Source organism: Ostrinia furnacalis, unplaced genomic scaffold (assembly GCF_004193835.3).
Source record: "Ostrinia furnacalis isolate ACB-3 unplaced genomic scaffold, ASM419383v2 OfSCF2049, whole genome shotgun sequence".
In the NCBI taxonomy this organism is placed as follows: Eukaryota; Metazoa; Arthropoda; class Insecta; order Lepidoptera; family Crambidae; genus Ostrinia; species Ostrinia furnacalis.
In genome coordinates, this window is record NW_021132288.1 from 1,033,679 (window position 1) to 1,052,043 (window position 18,365).

The 18,365-nt window shown below is 39.2% G+C and overlaps 1 protein-coding gene across 1 annotated transcript in view; it reads left to right on the forward strand.

Moving 5' to 3' along the window:
• LOC114354400 (laminin subunit alpha-1-like) overlaps positions 1–18,365 on the forward strand; it is a 108,049-nt gene that overhangs the window by 9,479 nt on the left and 80,205 nt on the right. The window contains exons 9-10 of the mRNA XM_028306770.1: positions 1,767–1,944; positions 10,038–10,199. Of these exons, the coding sequence (XP_028162571.1) occupies positions 1,767–1,944; positions 10,038–10,199 (340 nt within the window). The remainder of the gene's footprint in view (positions 1–1,766; positions 1,945–10,037; positions 10,200–18,365) is intronic.

Here is an 18,365-nt window from a genome sequence, read left to right on the forward strand (position 1 = left end):
GCGCCCTGCCACCCCGACACCGGGCTGTGTCTCACGTGTCCGCCGCACACCGAAGGAGCGCGCTGCGACCAGTGCGAGGTACTTATTGAATTCACTTAGCCCTGCGGTTGTGACGTCAGCTACTGGGGTTCTCCCAAGGCACGCCGACCACCCCAGGCAGTAGCTATCATCCGTTCGCGTGCGGCGGCGCGCCCTGCCACCTCGACACCGGGCTGTGTCTCACGTGTCCGCCGCACACAGAGGGAGCGCGCTGCGACCAGTGCGAGGTACTTATCCACTTAGCCCTGCAGCTATAACAGCGGCTACAAAGGCTCGCCGACCACCCCAGGTAGTAGCTATCATCTGTGCGCGCGCGGCGGCGCGCCCTGCCACCCCGACACCGGGCTGTGTCTCACGTGTCCGCCGCACACGGAGGGCGCACGTTGTGACCAGTGCGAGGTACTTACTGACTTATCCCTGCAGCTATGATAGCGGGTACTGGGGCTAGACTACCTCGGGCAACAGCTGCCGTCCGTGCGCGTGCAGCGGCGCGCCCTGCCACCAAGACACTGGTGTCTCTCTATCTTACCTGTCCGCCGCATACGAAGGGCGCTCGCTGCGACCAGTGCGAGGTACTTATTGATTGACTTAGCCCTCCAGCTGTGACAACAACTACTCGGGCTCGCCCACCACTCCAGGTAGCAGCTGCCAACCGTGCGCGTGCGGCGGCGCGCCCTGCCACCCCGACACCGGGCTGTGTCTCACGTGTCCGCCGCACACCGAGGGAGCGCGCTGCGACCAATGCGAGGTACTTATTAACTTAGCTTAGAACTGCAGCTGTGACTTCGGCTACTGGGGCTCTCTTACCACTCCAGGTAGCAGCTGCCTGCCATGCCACCCTGAAACCGGCCTGTGTCTCAGAAAAATAGTCACAAAAAATATACAAATCAGTAAAAGAGAGTTGACTTGCCCGCCAATTTGATTTTGTTCTTGTTAGAGGATTCTTTGACAAAAAAAAATCACCAAAAATAAACACAAATTAAAGACAATTGCTAATCATTCATTTTCCCGCCAAGAAGTCCCACTCCGATTAATTTTATATTACAAAACTTGACCTTCACTGGAAGCTTTATATTATTGCTTCGCTTCCGTTTCCCGTCGATTTTCCTACCCTTTTTAGTACTTGTATTGACTTCGTGTTTCCGGCTCAGTGGCGACACCTGGTGATTGCGCGCCATTTTTAGTTTTGAACTATTGAACAAAAAATAATTTTGTGGAGGGTAGTTGGAAAGAAATCATGTTGTGGTTCTCTCGTCTAATAATTATTTAACTTATTTTTAATAGACTAGTGTTCCAAAACTGGTGTTATTGTGTGTTTATAGTGCAGTAAAGTGATAAAATCATTGAAACTTATTAAATTCAAACGTGTATTGAATATGAAAAGACTGTGAACAGCCTTGCTTTTGCTGCTAAAACCTAACCTATTAAAACTATAGTATGTCACACTCTACATTATCATAAATTCCATTAGTTTTAACTAAGTAGCTTCTTCTTTTTATTCGTCATGCAAAATTCTGATTATGTACCAATCTCGGGCAAATAGAAACTTAATGACACAAAGTAGCTGATACTAAAACTTCCGTAGACCTTCTTGAACAATCATCGTTTTGGCAAGCTCGATCAGATCGTGGATCGACTGGATCCACCAACGATTGCATCTTCAGTCTGATAATAAATCAGTATCATAAGCAAAATTAAAATTTCAAGACAAAAATCTTCATCACCAGGAAGGCTACTGGTTCGGGCTAGACAACGGCACGGGCGCGGGCGCGGGCGCAGCGTGCGTGGCTTGCGCGTGCGGCGCGGGCGCGCTGGCGGCGGCGTGCGACGCGCGCTCCGGCCTCTGTGCTTGCCGTGAAGGCTTCGCGGGACGCGCGTGTGACCGCTGCGCCGAGGGACATGGAGGTAGGCTGCCCTACTAAGTTTTAAATGATCGTAATATCAGGCCTGTTCATCTCCGCGAGTTTACATCGAAAACAAAACACGCACGATTGCCCCCTACAAGAGTACTATTCGACAAGGCCTCACATACGAGCGAACATTGACTCACGCACGCGTATTCTTGTGTATGATGGAAAAAAATAAAGAAAATGGTGTACTAAATACTGTGCAGTATTTAACTGCCTAAATAATAATAAAAACACAGAATGTACTTTTTTAAGTTGCCTGAAGACACTGAGAGGTAAATAAGTAGTTAATATTATTCATGATAATTCATGCTAAATCATGTATTTCCTCCGCCATTTTCTGCAGATTGGCACCTCACGTCACATCATTTTACCGAAGTCAGCCCTATAGCTTCGGCGCAGTACCGATCACTGACGTTTGTCAACAAAACTTCTGACAAACTTGCTTGACTCTTGAGACAAGCTAAATTACACCATATTGTTAATGACATTGAGCATACATTTTTTTAAATACCTTCGCGAAGTAAAACTTCTGTACGTAGTACTTATTATTATTCTGTGGTTTTATTATCATTTAAAATCTTGAGATGTACAATACAAAAGAGGATATTTACAAAATAGTAGGCACAACTAAAGGGGATATTTACAGTAAGTACAGAACAAAGGGGGATATTATAAAAGATCCGTGTCAAAAGAGGATATTATGATTTTTCTGAACTCTGTAACTTTAAATTAACAAGTCATATTTTTTTGGCAAAAAGTGTAGTTAGAACACTGTAATGAAATAGTTTCATAACAGAAACAATGCTTTTCGGTAGGTCTGTAAATATTTCCCATATAAGTTTTTCCCATTTTGTGAAAAATAAGATAGAATGTAGGTATCCCCTTTTGAAAAGACACTCCTCACTTATAAAAGTTGCGGTGGATCAAGATCAGCTCTTATATGAAGATCTATTTTAATTACGGCCAGTCAGTCTTATACTAAACTAGCTGACCCGGCGAACTTTGTTCCGCCTTAATGGCAATAAATAACGGGATAAAAAGTATCCTATGTCCTTCTCCTGGCTTTAACCCTTTCGGACCCGCGCTTAAACTAGAAAGAAATTTGTAATTTTGAACATGAATTTTAGGTAATTTGGGGCCGCAGATTACGAATCTGCTATAATTTTCCAGATTTTCCGCCGCCATCTTGGAAAATTCATATACCAACAATTGTATCAAACTGGGCCCTTCACTTCCCACGTACAATTGTGAGGGTCAAAATTGTAAGGGTTTTAGAAATTGTATCAATGGCATGTATTTCGAAAAACGTATTTATAACCCGTAAGGAATAAAGAGGTTTCAATTTTATACCAGTATTTGCCATTTAATATTGATTTGTGGGCAAAACCATCTGTTCCATGAGCTCAACAGTAAATATAGCGCTCGAAATATTCCTATGGAGTTTTAATATCTCCTGGATCATGAACAGCATCTCCTGGAAGATGTTGACGATTGAAGGGCTTCGTCTGCTATGCCGCTTGCATACTCAGAGGTATGTATCGTCATGAATGTCTGAGCCTTCATCAGAAGAAGAGGAGTAGTTCATCTGAAGTAGACGAAACTAGCTTTTGTCGTTGTCATCGCTCTCATCCCCAGATGCATTGAGCATCTCTGCGATAGTAGCGTCGTTTAAAATCGGAAACATGGTGCGGAAACCATGAAAAATTAATAATTATGAGAAACTTAAAATACGCATAAGGTATTGTAGGGCCCACGTCGATACAATTGTGTCAGTAAAGTTCGTTAAGCCGTTACGCCAAAGTCTTTGCTTACAAGTAGTCACTGTTATCATCAAAAGATGCTATTTTTATCTATTTGTCTATTTACTAACTTGTATATTACTACAATTACAAAATAAAACTATAGTAGGCACTTTCTTTCGCCAAGTTGGGGAGTGCAATCAGTCATGAACTGTACAGGTTGTAACCTGCTCACCAACTGCGCTTCGGACAAAATTTGCACGGGAGGTGAAAGAACGCATCCCGCACAATCGTACGATACTCAGCCCATCCACTTCCGATGTAAAACTAATGAGATAATCTCGATTTTGTAACCCGCACAATTGTATTGGAGCGGTCCGAAAGGGCTAAGTTTCAGATAAGTACAGGACAGAAAAACTGTGGTTATAGCTGTCTAAATAATAATTATATTTATTTGATTGAAAAGTTTGGGAAATCTGGCAATAATCACCTAAGTCCTAGTTTCTGAAATACAGGATTCAGAATTAAACTAAAATTATTGCCTGCAAGTAGATTGAACCAAAATTGATTGTTGTTCAAGTCGTTCCTTGAACCTGTCGGTTACTACAAACGTTATAGCGAAATATTAATAGCCCTTTTACGTCGCTCGCGGCCAGAGGGCAGCGATACGCGTGCGTGATGAAACTTCTAATGCGACCGTATTCATAAACCACTTGATATCTAAATATATTTCAGCNGTTTCAGCCAGTACAAGTTAGTGTCAGCCCAAAACTCCGCTACAAGAGTGGCATTGTCAGCAGCATTCATTAAATCCTCCTGCGTGCAGTTGCTCGGGTACTCAGGGCACGACATCATGTGCTTCAAATTCAAATTCAAATGATTTATTTCTTAAAATATGATCATCGATTAATAAAATTGTATTTAGCAAGGCTGATTTCGTTTGCTTGATTTCAATGTGTAGGTAGGTATTTGTACAATTCTGAAAATGTATCATCGGGAAACATTGAATAACTCGTCAATCGTAGAAGATTATTTAAAAAGTACGGTAAAGGACTACTTATTTATTTATGTATTACTTTAATAATAACACATAATTAAGCATAATACGAGTACTTATGTCCGCAATTAATTAAGAATTTCTTTACTTACCTATGCACCAGTTGAATGTAATATCGTATTAATATTTTAATCGCTTTTAATTTTGGAATCAATTTGAATTTACCTACTAACTTAAATTATTCAGAACTATCAAAAATGAGATGCGTTTATGAATACAAGCATGAAGTGCAGCTGCAGTAGTTATTGCATCGCTCGCGTGTTTAGTCTCAGGTTGTTTGGGCTTGTTTGAATTTCGCCTAAATATGGAGCCTGCATTGTTGACGTTAGGATTGCGTTTCAGCGATGAAGTTTCTAAGCCAATAGTAAAACACTCCATGGTTTATAAATATGGGATTTAATAACAAACTTATTTTTCAAAGTTGGAGAAAGTCCGATATTTTAGGAACCTTTAATTTAATAAAGAACTTACGAATGTAGTAAGTAACGAACTAATTGTTCAACATTTTTGTAAGATAGGACTATGTTTTGTTAAAGAACTACGTTACCTTGTTGGTCATTTTCTGTTAAAGATTCTATCCTATAGACGAAAGGTGTGACTCAAAATCGTAACCTAACTTTTAAAGGATATGGTACTACATATTCAAGTATCATTAGATTATATTAATATCCGCAATAAAGCTCTGAATCAAGTGTCCGATAGCGAACTTAATTTATCGCTCCTCCCCTTTTCATGCTAAAATAGTCTACAGACTTTGATTGTGTTTCTACATAGTCTCGATGACTGTTGCTGTTATTAATAGTAGTGCGCAGGAGTGGCATGCGCCGCGTCGTCTGCCGCGACAAGTGATCGCGACGCACTGTCTGGCACTTTGAGGACATGGGCCAATCGTGTGGGGCATTTCGTTTTCATGTTGAATGTGATTGTGATTTGTGTTAAAGAGAAACCGCTAACCGTTCGTTCGTTCGTTTCAGCTGAAAGACGTCCACTGCTGGACAAAGGCCTCCCCCAAGGATTTCCACAAAGACCGATCCTGTGATCGAATCAGAAATGAGGAGATCCGTAGCAGAACCAGAGTGACTGACATAGATCGCAGAATCGATAAAATGAAACCGCTAATAACGAGGTCAATTATCTTAAGATGTAATTTATTTTTAAATACGATAAGCTTAATTAAAGGTTACTGATGAAAGAGATACAATAAGAGGTAGGAACACCAAGCAAGCTTGTTCTAAAGATGGATCATCATCCCCCTTATGACTCTTGATAGTTCAAAATTGGTGAAAAGAGAATGACTTCCTTACTCGTATTAATCTTTACATTGACTTAGCTACTATTGTTAGAGAGGTTTCGCACTATTTTCGATTCGAATCCTTCAAAAGAGGGATCTAAAAGAGTAGTATCGATTTAGACACACAAATGTCGAGAATTTTGCCTATAGTCTCACTGTCGATATGTTCGTTTAAATTCCTCTTTGCATCACGAATGAGCGGTTCCATTTAAGTATGTTACTTTCTCGGCAGAATAACATCTCCACAAATTGATTCGTCCATAAAGCTACTCTATATTCCTGCAGCCTTAACTGGCGCAGTTAGATCTCGCTGCCCTCAATCGTCGCCGGGGGTCCACTCCGAAAAAACGTTTCGAGAAATTCAAAATCGCCTACATCCGCATCTTTTGAGCTATAAAATAGAAACGTTTAATCGTATTTGCACTCAATGCCACACTAATATTCGTGCCCGCTGATTTAATAAAAGTTTCATTTTGTTAATCAAAAAATTGTCACAACCATAACAGTACCTACAATTTGCGATCTTACGAGTGTTTAGGTTTAAGACTTGTATGTTTTATACCCTAATGCTTTTATAAATATTATCGGATTTCTTGTTTAAAGCTTTTACATGGATATGTATGAAACACGGGCCAATTTCCGCGGTGATACAAATATCACACGCCCACTTGCTAAAGAGAAAATACAAATCTTGGTACTCGCAGAAATTACTACAAACTAGAGATGAAACGGATAGTTGTTTGGCCGGATACCGGATACCGGATATCCGGCCAGCTGCTAGGCCGGATAGCCGGATATCCGGCGGCCGGATAGTTGGCCCATTGTCTTGTTGCATGTCGTGACGAGTTTAGCGCCGCACAGATGCTTTGAACGTCTATTAGTCGACTAGACTAGTCACACTTTTCGAAAATCGAATCCGTCCGAACAGAATGTCAGATTTTGCCACTGGTCTAGGGGGCAGATCAATTCGGGCGATTTCGGTTGCCATCGTGAGTGTGTGATTGAATAGCAAAAATTAAATTAGGTTACTTGCTGCGTAATCTGACTGAACTGCATCATGTCATCAGACTCAGTGAAAAAAAATCGCCTATTTTATTTGGCAATATTTCGACATTAACAGATATTTATTATTTATGTATTCATCATTAGAGTGAATAGCTCAGAAAAAGTTGTTTTTTTAAAGGCCTTAATATGGCTTTTTTGCAACTTTTTGGACTTTAAATAAAAGCCGTCATTATTATAAGCCATTTTATTGATATTTACCTCAAAGATTAATGTATTTCATTTTATTAATAGGACATTTTCGTAGTTTTTTAATATCCGGTATCCGGCCGGATAGTGAGTTACTATCCGGTATCCGGCCGGATAGTAAATTAAGGCCGGATATCCGGCCTACCGGATAGTTACCGGATATCCGTTTCATCTCTACTACAAACCCAGTGGTATTGGATTTGAATCATACAATGTGTTAGTCAAATGAGCTCTACACAGATATATCGACATTACTTTTGTCAGTATGTATTCTTTCTAAGAATATTTTATGAGTAAGTACTCCTTTCATTCAAATTTAAAACTTAACATGAGCTATCAAAATATAATCTTAATTTATTTTGAAACCTTTGCAATGACTTTTACATTATGTAAACGTTAAACTTACTTTTTAGATGTTAACAATGAATCAAGTAATAGCAACATACAACATACCGTCTGTTTCCACGTCTTCATAATAACTCAAGCACGCTGGCTGAGTCATTGTTTCCGAGGCGCTTGCCCGTCACGACCCGTAGTGTTGTGCCCGACCCGACTGCTGACATTGACCGATGACCTCTGAAAACTTTACTAAGTAACCCTGTTTTAAAGCAATAATAGGTCCTAAATACTTTTAAACGTATAATGCATCCTAAGAAATAATAGCAGCAGGATGAAAAGAAATAAAGTGATAAGACTTTCAGCAAGTCAAAAGTTATGACAGGCTTAGTTTTTTACTACAAACCTGTGGTTGAAATAAGACTGTGGAGAAATCAGCTGAACGCAAGGTACAGAAAATCATATTCTTATTATCTTTTGAGTTTATTAAGGAGACTATTTGTGCTCTATCTAAGTCTCTACGCGAGTTTATTGAATCACATTTCCATCTACTACCGTTACATGAATAGCCGGCATCTTTGGAACTTGAAGCCGATTGCTAATATCGTAGTTTACAACAAATTGCCGATCCAAATTAGTGTCCAATCATCATTACAAACATAATAACGTTAATAACTAAAATATTCTCATCGTAGACTGATCGCTCCCACAAATAATTATTTCGCAACTGATGATTGATGGCGAACTGTCCATTCGCAGATCTAATGTTGGTTATTAATGTCTTCTTTGTTTCAATTTTCCTGATTATTGTGTAGCTTGGTGAAACTAATTCAAAGGACTCAATATCTTACTTGTAATCCAAATCTATTGTCGTCAACTGACACGAAATTGTGTTCGTATCGTTAAAAGAATATTGGTTTTAGTTTGTATAGGCGCGGGTCGATTCATGTCTCATACAATTATGTCACATCATGGCCTGCACGAGTGCACATGACACGTGTTGTACCTAAATAATGTTCACCTTTAGTATGGGTTTTACTATGATTGACTATCAATTCTGTTCTAGCGTTTCTGCCGCGTCCTTTTCAATCTTATTTTCAGGAAAACCATGAATGTCCAAATTACGTCTCTCCATGTTCCCATCCCTATCGCCAGATCTACATGTCCGCGACTTCGGCGCATGCACGCTTGTTAGTAGTTCCGCTGCTGGCTCTAATAGGAGCAGCTTCTGTTTTTGCCGAACCGACACAGCTATCCCTTTTGCATTTTCTAAATGTTTTTTCAAAAGTTTAACATCCTGCATAGTTAAAACATTTTTAAACACTTGAAAGTGAAAATTGAAATATGTGCGCCAAAGGTCACGCTGTCGGCACGGCTGTCGGTACAGTCTCTGTATGAGATATTTTCATATAGTCTAAGATCCCGCTATACAAGGACCTTCACCGAGATGCTTATTTGATGAAACATATTTTATATTCAATTTAACATGTCAATAATTATATTGCTTAAGGGTTGCCAAATAAATTTCAGTCCAGGATATGATTAATTAATCATTAAAAAAAGTTTTATTTTCCAATATTTCATCGGTTTGATTATTAAACAAACTCCATACCAATCGAAACTAGTGTCCGACCNACCATATTGTTAATGACATTGAGCATACATTTTTTCAAATACCTTCGCGAAGTAAAACTTCTGTACGTAGTAGGTACTTATTATTATTCTGTGGTAATATCATCAAAATTTCAACTTACTCAAAGTAGCTTTAATTTATTATCAGTTTTAGCAGCTTGCTTTGTCTATTCTATTCTATAGCTTTGTCAGATATGGCCAGACCTTTCCCACTAGGTGCTTGCTACTGGGATTTAAGTGCGTTCTATGAAATTCTATGTCTATTTTGTTCTATAAGAAAATAAAAATCCATGATGGAAATGAAGGTCCACATAGTGGCATAAAGAAACTGTTGAAGTCGTAATTGAAATTTAAGGCTACAATACATTAATGAAGGAGCTATAGGAGGCTAACGTAAAATCGAGTAACATAGCAAGTGATTGACGACCTCTTCCTATATTTTTCTGATTAAATTCGTTGTGGGTTTCAAGATAGTTAGCTATCCCCGGGACTACTCAACCCTCACTAGTTGCAGAGGTAGCAAATAAATGTCCCATAAGACCAGTTAGGCTGGTTTTAGTGTCACGCGGACTGTCAGTGCGGATCGCTCCGCACAGCCGATTACGATTTGTATCAACTGCTTGGGAGCGGAGCGATTCCTCCGGACCGCATTACTCTAAAACGCTCCCTAGTAGTTCATACAGATTGGTCGTGCGGAGCTAAAACTAGGCTTAGAGAACAAGGAGGAGAAAAGGTATATTTCTTTTGTAAAACCCGAGGCTTACAAGCATCTCCTTCCCCAGGAGTCGAGCAAGGCTGCCCGCTCTGCCGCTGCGGCACCGCAGCTCGCAACAACCGCTGCGACGCGCTGACGGGCAAGTGCGTGTGCGCGCCCGGCGCCGCGCCGCCATCTTGCGACGTGTGCCTCGACCACCACTACGGGCTCGACGTCACGGGCTGCTTGGGTGAGTAGCTAGTGTGATAAGTTGACGATAGATGGAGCTTTTTGTGGTTTTGTGTTTTGATACAGGGTTGTTTTCAGGACTCGTGCACATTTGTGTTTTGATGTCATTATTTCAGTGACTTAGCCTTGGGCGTCAGAAAAGGCTTTTCCTGGAAAATTTAACAACGTGCATTATTTTATTCTTGTGCATAAGTACTAGCAATTTTTATCATGTTTTTATTGCAGAGACGCTATTTATAACAAATATAAGACGTTATTTAACTTGAACCCCTGATTAGATCACTGTCCCTAGACTATAGGTACTTCCTCCTTCTCAAACTTAATATTACAGTTACCATCGACTCTTACTTCTTTTTTGCTCACTTCCAACCTTAGGAGAAATGTGGCTAAAAATAAAACGCAAACACGGGAAAATCATAAAAGCAACCAAAGCTATGTAAGCTAACGTTTATCCTGCAATTTGCTAGTGTAAGTAAATCTTGGTAAACATGCATGTAGCGTCTCTTACCTAGGGCTGTGGCGACTGGTCCGGGCCTTGTGCCTCGCAATTTGCGTAATGTGCGATGGCCCTTAATTTGACCGACCCACCGCAGCGGCGTGCGCCTGCGGCTACAAGCGCATATCTCGACGTACATCGACGATTTCTCACTAACAAAATAATTCTCCGTTGAAGAAAACAGGATATGTGTGCGCTTGCGATGTTTGCGCCACTTTGTCACGCATTAGCTTGAGGAAACAAATCATAGAGGGCGAACGTATTATGACGTCACGTCCGGATTCGCCCGTAATAGGGATTATCGCGAAGGTGGCAATCAACGGGTATTATGCAAAGACGGTAATGTGTTTTTCTAGTAATCCATCTAGGTAGAAGTGCTGGAACTAGTTCGTATGCTGATTCTGCCGTTTCGTAGTACAGTGGCGTAACAATGTAGCGACGCTGGTTGTTGATTAACATTGAAATTGTCTTTTGTGTTTCAACTACAAGACAGTCAATTCAATGAGACAATAATAGAGCGACGAGCTTTTATAGCTTCTGAGTACAAAAGCTTCTAACAAGCTTAGCTCACTGGTACTGTGTATCAATGTTATAATGTTTACTTGGGTATCCTAATAAACGGTCCATCGTTGTCTGGAAGAAATCGCTTTATAGAAATAAGACCGTCTAAATTGTATTGTCTCTTTATTTTTTCAGTCTTGTGTGGTGTACAAAAAGTGTGTTCTAGGTATCTAATTACACTGCACAACAGAATTGCTACTTTTGGCTGATGATTGACTTTCATTACTTGATGTTTAGGTTAATTTGACGTCGCTGATTCTGAATCTGCCGTCCATTTTCTCGTAGCAGCTCTTGTTTACGAGGTATAGCTTTCACTCAAAGATTGCTTTTCAGTCTTAATTCGCCGACAGTTCAAAAAATACTAGATAATTATCTATCCGAATACCTAGGGAACCCTTATAAAACGTACTCGAATACATTGAATTTGAAAAATAAGAATCGATCAACCGCGTAGCAATAGTTTACAGTTCATAACTGGGTCGGCTACAATGGCGTGTTTACCCCATAGACATAGAGGCTTGTCAGGAGGCAATTACTCATCAGCAACGCGGAAACTAGGCGAGGTTTACACAGTAGGTGGCGCTGAATCACGCTGCGCCCGCGCCGCCCGGGATCGTGTGCACTGCTGGCCATGGAAATAGTTAAACTTCAATAATATAAAGCACATTCCTGATTGATAGAATATGTGCTTCTTAGTTAAGATACTGAGTACTTCATTTTTTTGACAAAAGCGACATCTTATGCGGTTTTGTCTCTATTTTGCAAGGAAACTGTATAGTTTTGTGTGCTATCGACTGAGCATTTATTACCTCCTAGTCGTCCGCCCGCGGCTTCGCTCGCGTGGAATTTTGTCTGTCACAGGAAAACATTATCACGCGCGTTCCTGTTTCAAAAACCGGGATAAAAACTATGCTATGTCCTTTCCCGGGACTCAAACTATCTCTATGCCAAATTTCATTAAAATCGGTTCAGTGGTTTAGGCGTGAAAGAGAGACAGACAGACAGAGTTACTGTCGCATTTATAATATTAGTATAGATTTTGTATTGGTTTTAAATATAAGTACCTACTTGTACTAGTAGAAGATTTACATATTTATTTTAATCGTCATCATCATCGTTTCAGCCAACTGGGCAGCCCTCCTGGGCAGCGCAGGACCGGTCGTTATGGAAATTTATTTTAATATGTCAAATAATTTTCTTATTGATTTGTATTAAGAGTATTTCACGCACATAATACATAAATACACTGAAAACATTGTTTCAAACGTGCCATTTTCTTTGTCCGCCGGTGTACCGAACCGATACGATGTGTGTTTATTCTGAACAGCAATAAAGCAAATAAGCCTGGTGCGCGGTGGGCCGAACGAACCTCACACCTCGCTTCAAAGGTTCGCATGAAAAATACACAAAACACAAACGATGCTAGGTTCGTCTTGTTACTTGAAAGTTTTTGTTTCTTTTTACCTTTTACGTCTTTTTGGACCATCTTATCAGTAACATTGTTGATTTATCAACAAGACAATGTTTTAAGACGATCGGCAATCGAATGTGGGACTTTGAGTACCTAACTAAAGATTAGTTTTAAGAGCTTTTTTCTAGGTTTCAGCTAAGTAGTAACAACTAAGTTTCAGATAAGTACAGGACAGAAAAACTGTGGTTATAGCTGTCTAAATAATAATTATATTTATTATTATCGTATATTTTTATCTCAGCTTTAGTGCTGGTAAGATTAATTGTTATTATTTTTTTAATTTTGTGTTGTTTTATATTATGTTCATTAATATTGACTGCCTGTATGCCCCCTTTGCTGCCCTCCTATTTGCGTGTTCCCGCCGACGGACAGGCACTTTACGGAGTGCTTCTCCTTCGGCGGTTGGGCGCAGCAACGTCAAGGGACCCGCTGAAAATCAGTGTCGAGGCATTCCCATGGCGTGCCCCGATTAATGCTGAGCGGGCCCCTATTTGACAGCAGGGCACAATGTTTTTCTTTTTGTAATTTGTGTAAATTTTAATGTGATGTCGCCCTTTTTGTCAAATAAAACATTTTATTATTATTATTATTATTATTTGATTGAAAAGTTTGGGAAATCTGGCAATAATCACCTAAGTCCTAGTTTCTGAAATACAGGATTCAGAATTAAACTAAAATTATTGCCTGCAAGTAGATTGAACCAAAATTGATTGTTGTTCAAGTCGTTCCTTGAACCTGTCGGTTACTACAAACGTTATAGCGAAATATTAATAGCCCTTTTACGTCGCTCGCGGCCAGAGGGCAGCGATACGCGTGCGTGATGAAACTTCTAATGCGACCGTATTCATAAACCACTTGATATCTAAATATATTTCAGCCAATACAAGTCAGTCTTAATAATGACGTATCTGTTAATAATACAATGTATATTTTTGACGGAAATAAGTTAGTAATAAAATCGTAAAAGCAAGACTGGCTTCGTTTGCTTGAATTCATAAAAGCTATTGTACAAATCTGGAAAAGTACCTATGATTGAACATGGAATAACTCGTCAATCCTTTAGGATCATTTATGATCCTTGAGGACTACGTTAAAAGACTACTACCTACATATCTATTTGTGAAGTTACTTATGTGGAAGCGATGAGATCAAACCAATAATAACACATAAAATTATGCACAAAATGTTCACAATTAATTAGTAATTTGATTGCTTACCTATGCACCAGTTGAATATCATATCGAATTAAGAACTAAGAACAATCAGGACTTGTCATTTTTAGAGTTATTTTGTATTTGAATTGTCACTGTACCATATTTCAAGAAATAAAACATTTATACTAGTAACTTAAATTGTTCAGACCTATCAACATATGAGATGCGTTTATGAATACAAGCATGAAGTGCAGCTGCAGTAGTTATTGCATCGCTCGCGTGTTTAGTCTCAGGTTGTTTGGGCTTGTTTGATTTTCGCCTAAATATGGAGCCTGCATTGTTGACGTTAGGATTGCGTTTCAGCGATGAAGTTTCTAAACCAATAGTAAAACACTCCATGGTTTATAAATATGGGATTTAATAACAAACATTATTTTTTAAAGTTGGAGAAACTCCGATATTTTAGGAACCTTTTCTGTAAAGAACTTACGAATGTACGAATTAAGTAGTAACTAATTGTTCCACATTTTTGTAAGATAGGAGTAAGTAGGTAGCTATTATGTTTTGTAAAAGAACTACGTTACCTTGTTGGTCATTTTCTGTTAAAGATTCTATCCTATAGACAAAGGTATTACTCAAAATCGTAACCTAACTTTTAAAGGGTAAAAATATTATTACATATTATCCGCAATAAAGCTCTGAATCAAGTGTTCAATAGCAAACCTAATTTATCGCTCCTCCCCTTTTCATGCTAAAATAGTCTACAGACTTTGATTGTGTCTCTACATAGTCTCGATGACTGTTGTTATTATTAGTAGTGCGCAGGAGTGGCATGCGCCGCGTCGTCTGCCGCGACAAGTGCTCGCGACGCACTGTCTGGCACTTTGAGGACATGGGCCAATCGTGTGGGGCGTTTCGTTTTAACATTGAATGTGATTGTGTTAAAGAGTATTCGTTCGTTCGTTCGTTTCAGCCGAAAGACGTCCACTGCTGGACAAAGGCCTCCCCCAAGGATTTCCACGAAGACCGATCCTGTGATCGAATCAGAAATGAGGAGATCCGTAGGAGAACCAGAGTGACTGACATAGCCCGCAGAATCGCTAAAATGAAACCTCTAATAACGAGGCTCAATTATCTTAAGATGTAATTTATTTTTAAATACGATAAGCTTAATTAAAGATTACTGATGAAAGAGATACAATAAGAGGTAGGAACACCAAGCAAGCTTGTTCTAAAGATGGATCATCATCCCCCTTATGACTCTTGATAGTTCAAAATTGGTGAAAAGAGAATGACTTCCTTACTCGTATTAATCTTTACATTGACTTAGCTACTATTGTTAGAGAGGTTTCGCACTATTTTCGATTCGAATCCTTCAAAAGAGGTATCTAGAAGAGTAGTATCGATTTAGACACACAAATGTCGAGAATTTTGCCTCTAGTCTCACTGTCGAAATATGTTCGTTTAAATTCCCCTTTGCATCACGAATGAGCGGTTCCATTTAAGTATGTTACTTTCTCGGCAGAATAAGATCTCCACAAATTGATTCGTCCATAAAGCTACTCTATATTCCTGCAGCCTTAACTGGCGCAGCTAGATCTTGCTGCCCCCAATCGACGCTGGGGGTCTACTCCGAAAAAACGTTTCGAGAAATTCAAAATCGCCTACATTCGCATCTTTTGAGCTATACAATGGAAACGTTTAATCGTATTTACACTCAATGCGACACTAATGAGGGTTTTCGCGATTGAAAAATCCGGCAGATGGCAATACGTAGACGCGAGGTCCAAATGCTGCATGATTGGTTACTTTTGGCATGACATTGACAGATATGTCAAAATCCACCAATCATGCAGCATTTGGACCTCGCGTCTACGTATTGCCATCTGGCGGATTTTTCAATCGCGAAAACCCTCATTAGTGCCCGCTGATTTAATAATAGTTACATTTTTTTTAATCAAAAAAATATCACAACCATAACAGTAACTACCTACAATTTGCGATCTTACGAGTGTTTAGGTTTAAGAATTCTTAGTTATACGTGGGAGATGTTGGTACTTGTATTTTTATACCCTAATACCGTGCCCTAATCCTTCCTTTTATAAATGTTTATTATCGGATTTCTTGTTTTAAGCATTTACATGGATATTATGTATGAAACACGGGCCAATTTCCGCGGTGATACAAATATCACACGCCCACTTGCCAAAGAGAAAATACAAATCTTGGTATTCGCAGAAATTACTACAAACCCAGTGGTATTGGATTTGAATCGTACAATGTGTTAGTCAAATGAGCTGTACACAGATTAATCGGCAATACCTTTGTCAGTAACTTTTACATCATGTAAACGTTAAGCTTACTTTTTAGATGATAACAATGAATTAAGTAATACCAACATACAACATACCGGCTGTTTCCACGTCTTCATAATAACTCAAGCACGCTGGCTGAGTCATTGTTTCCGAGGCGCTTGCCCGTCACGACCCGTAGTGATGTGCCCTGCTGACATTGATCGCTGACCTCTGAAATCTTTACTTATGTTTTCATAAAGTTGCAATAATTACCATTAAACGTATATGATTAAAAATTATCAACAGAATGTAAAGAAATAAAGTGATAAGACTTTTCAGCAAGTACAAAGCTATGATAAGCCTTTTGTATAACTACAAACCAATATCTTTAGACTTTATGAGCTGTTATAAATGTGTCCTAAATATACATATAATGATAGCTAGATACAAGTACCTAAAGATGGATACTCTTTAAACTCTTTATTGGTGGCCATGTAAGACTGAATAATTAGTTGAACGTAAGGAACACAAAATCATACTTTGAGTTTATTAAGGAGACTGTATTTCTATCTAAGTCTCTACGCGAGTTTATTGAATCACATTTTCATCTACTACTTACCGTTACTATTAACCATTATGAATGGCCGGCATCTTTGGAACTTGAAACTGATTGCTAATATCGTAGTTTACAACAAATTGCCGATCCAAATTAGTGCCCAATCATCATTACAAACATAATAACGTTAAATAACTAAAATATGCTCATCGTAGACTGATCGCTCCCACAAATAATTATTTCGCTACTGATGATTGATGGCGAACTGTCCATTCGCAGATCTAATGTTGGTTATTAATGTCTTCTTTGTTTCAATTTTCCTGATAAATTGTGTAGGTTGGTGAAACTAATTCAAAGGATTCAATATATCATGTACCTAATCCAAACAGATTGATCCCTCAATTGTTACGAATTGTGTTCTTATCGTTAAAAAATATTCGTTTTAGTTTGGATAGGCGCGGGCCGTAACGTGCTTCATATAAATACTTATGACATGGCACGCATATGGCACGTGGTTTTGTAAATAGTGTCCCTACCTTTAGTACTTATTGGATTCACTTTTTATAAAAGTGCAAACGTACGGATGATCTCACATCAATCTAAAAACTATCTCAAATCACGTACCTAGGTGTAGTGATCGTCATCATTATTTCAGCCATAGGACGTCCACTGCTGAACATAGGCCTCCCCCAATGCTTTCTACAAAGGCCGGTTGGTACCGGCCTGCATCCAGTGCGTTTCTGCTACCTTGTAGTGATATTTTGCAACAAAAATGACCTGATTTGCTGTAGAATGTTTATTATGATTATCAATTTTGTTCTAGCGTTTCTGCCGCGTCCTTTTCAATCTTATTTTCAGCAAAACCATGAATGTCCAAACTGCTTCTCTCCATGTTCCCATCCCTATCGCCAGATCTACATGTCCGCGACTCTGGCGCATGCACGCTTGTTAGTAGTTCCGCTGCTGGCTCTAATAGGAGCAGCTTCTGTTTTTGCCGAACTGACACAGCTATCCCTTTTGCATTTTCTAAATGTTTTTTCAAAAGTTTAACATCCTGCATAGTTAAAACATTTTTAATTGAAATATGTGCGCCAAAGGTCACGCAGTCGGCACGGCTGTCGGTACAGTCTCTGTATGAGAAATATTCATAGACGATGCAGAAAAAAATATCGATGCTTGAGCGAAAATATTTACCGTGACAACACCATTGCAACTTAAAATGGGATGCAAAAATTTAATTCCTTATCTTTGCCAAAACATTAACATACTCAATTGTCATTAAGTTTCCTCCCTACTAAGGCTAATGACATGATAATAAAAACGATAAGAAAATAATTTATACAAGATAAAACCTGTTTTCCGAATATCGAATGCATGACAAATTATGTAAACACCTTAAGTGCAAAGATTATAACTTGAAAGATAACACTTCCACATTAGACTGATAGAAATCAAGATATGCATATTCCACTTAATCATATCTTAGATCTGGAGACAGGTAATTGCGGTCCAGACCTTATCATTTATCAAATACAACCTTTATGTCATCCCGATGACATTCATGCTTTGCCACTCCCGAGACAAGAGCAAGCTGGAATAAACCCTACACTGTAAGAAACAGAGTCAAATGTTGAT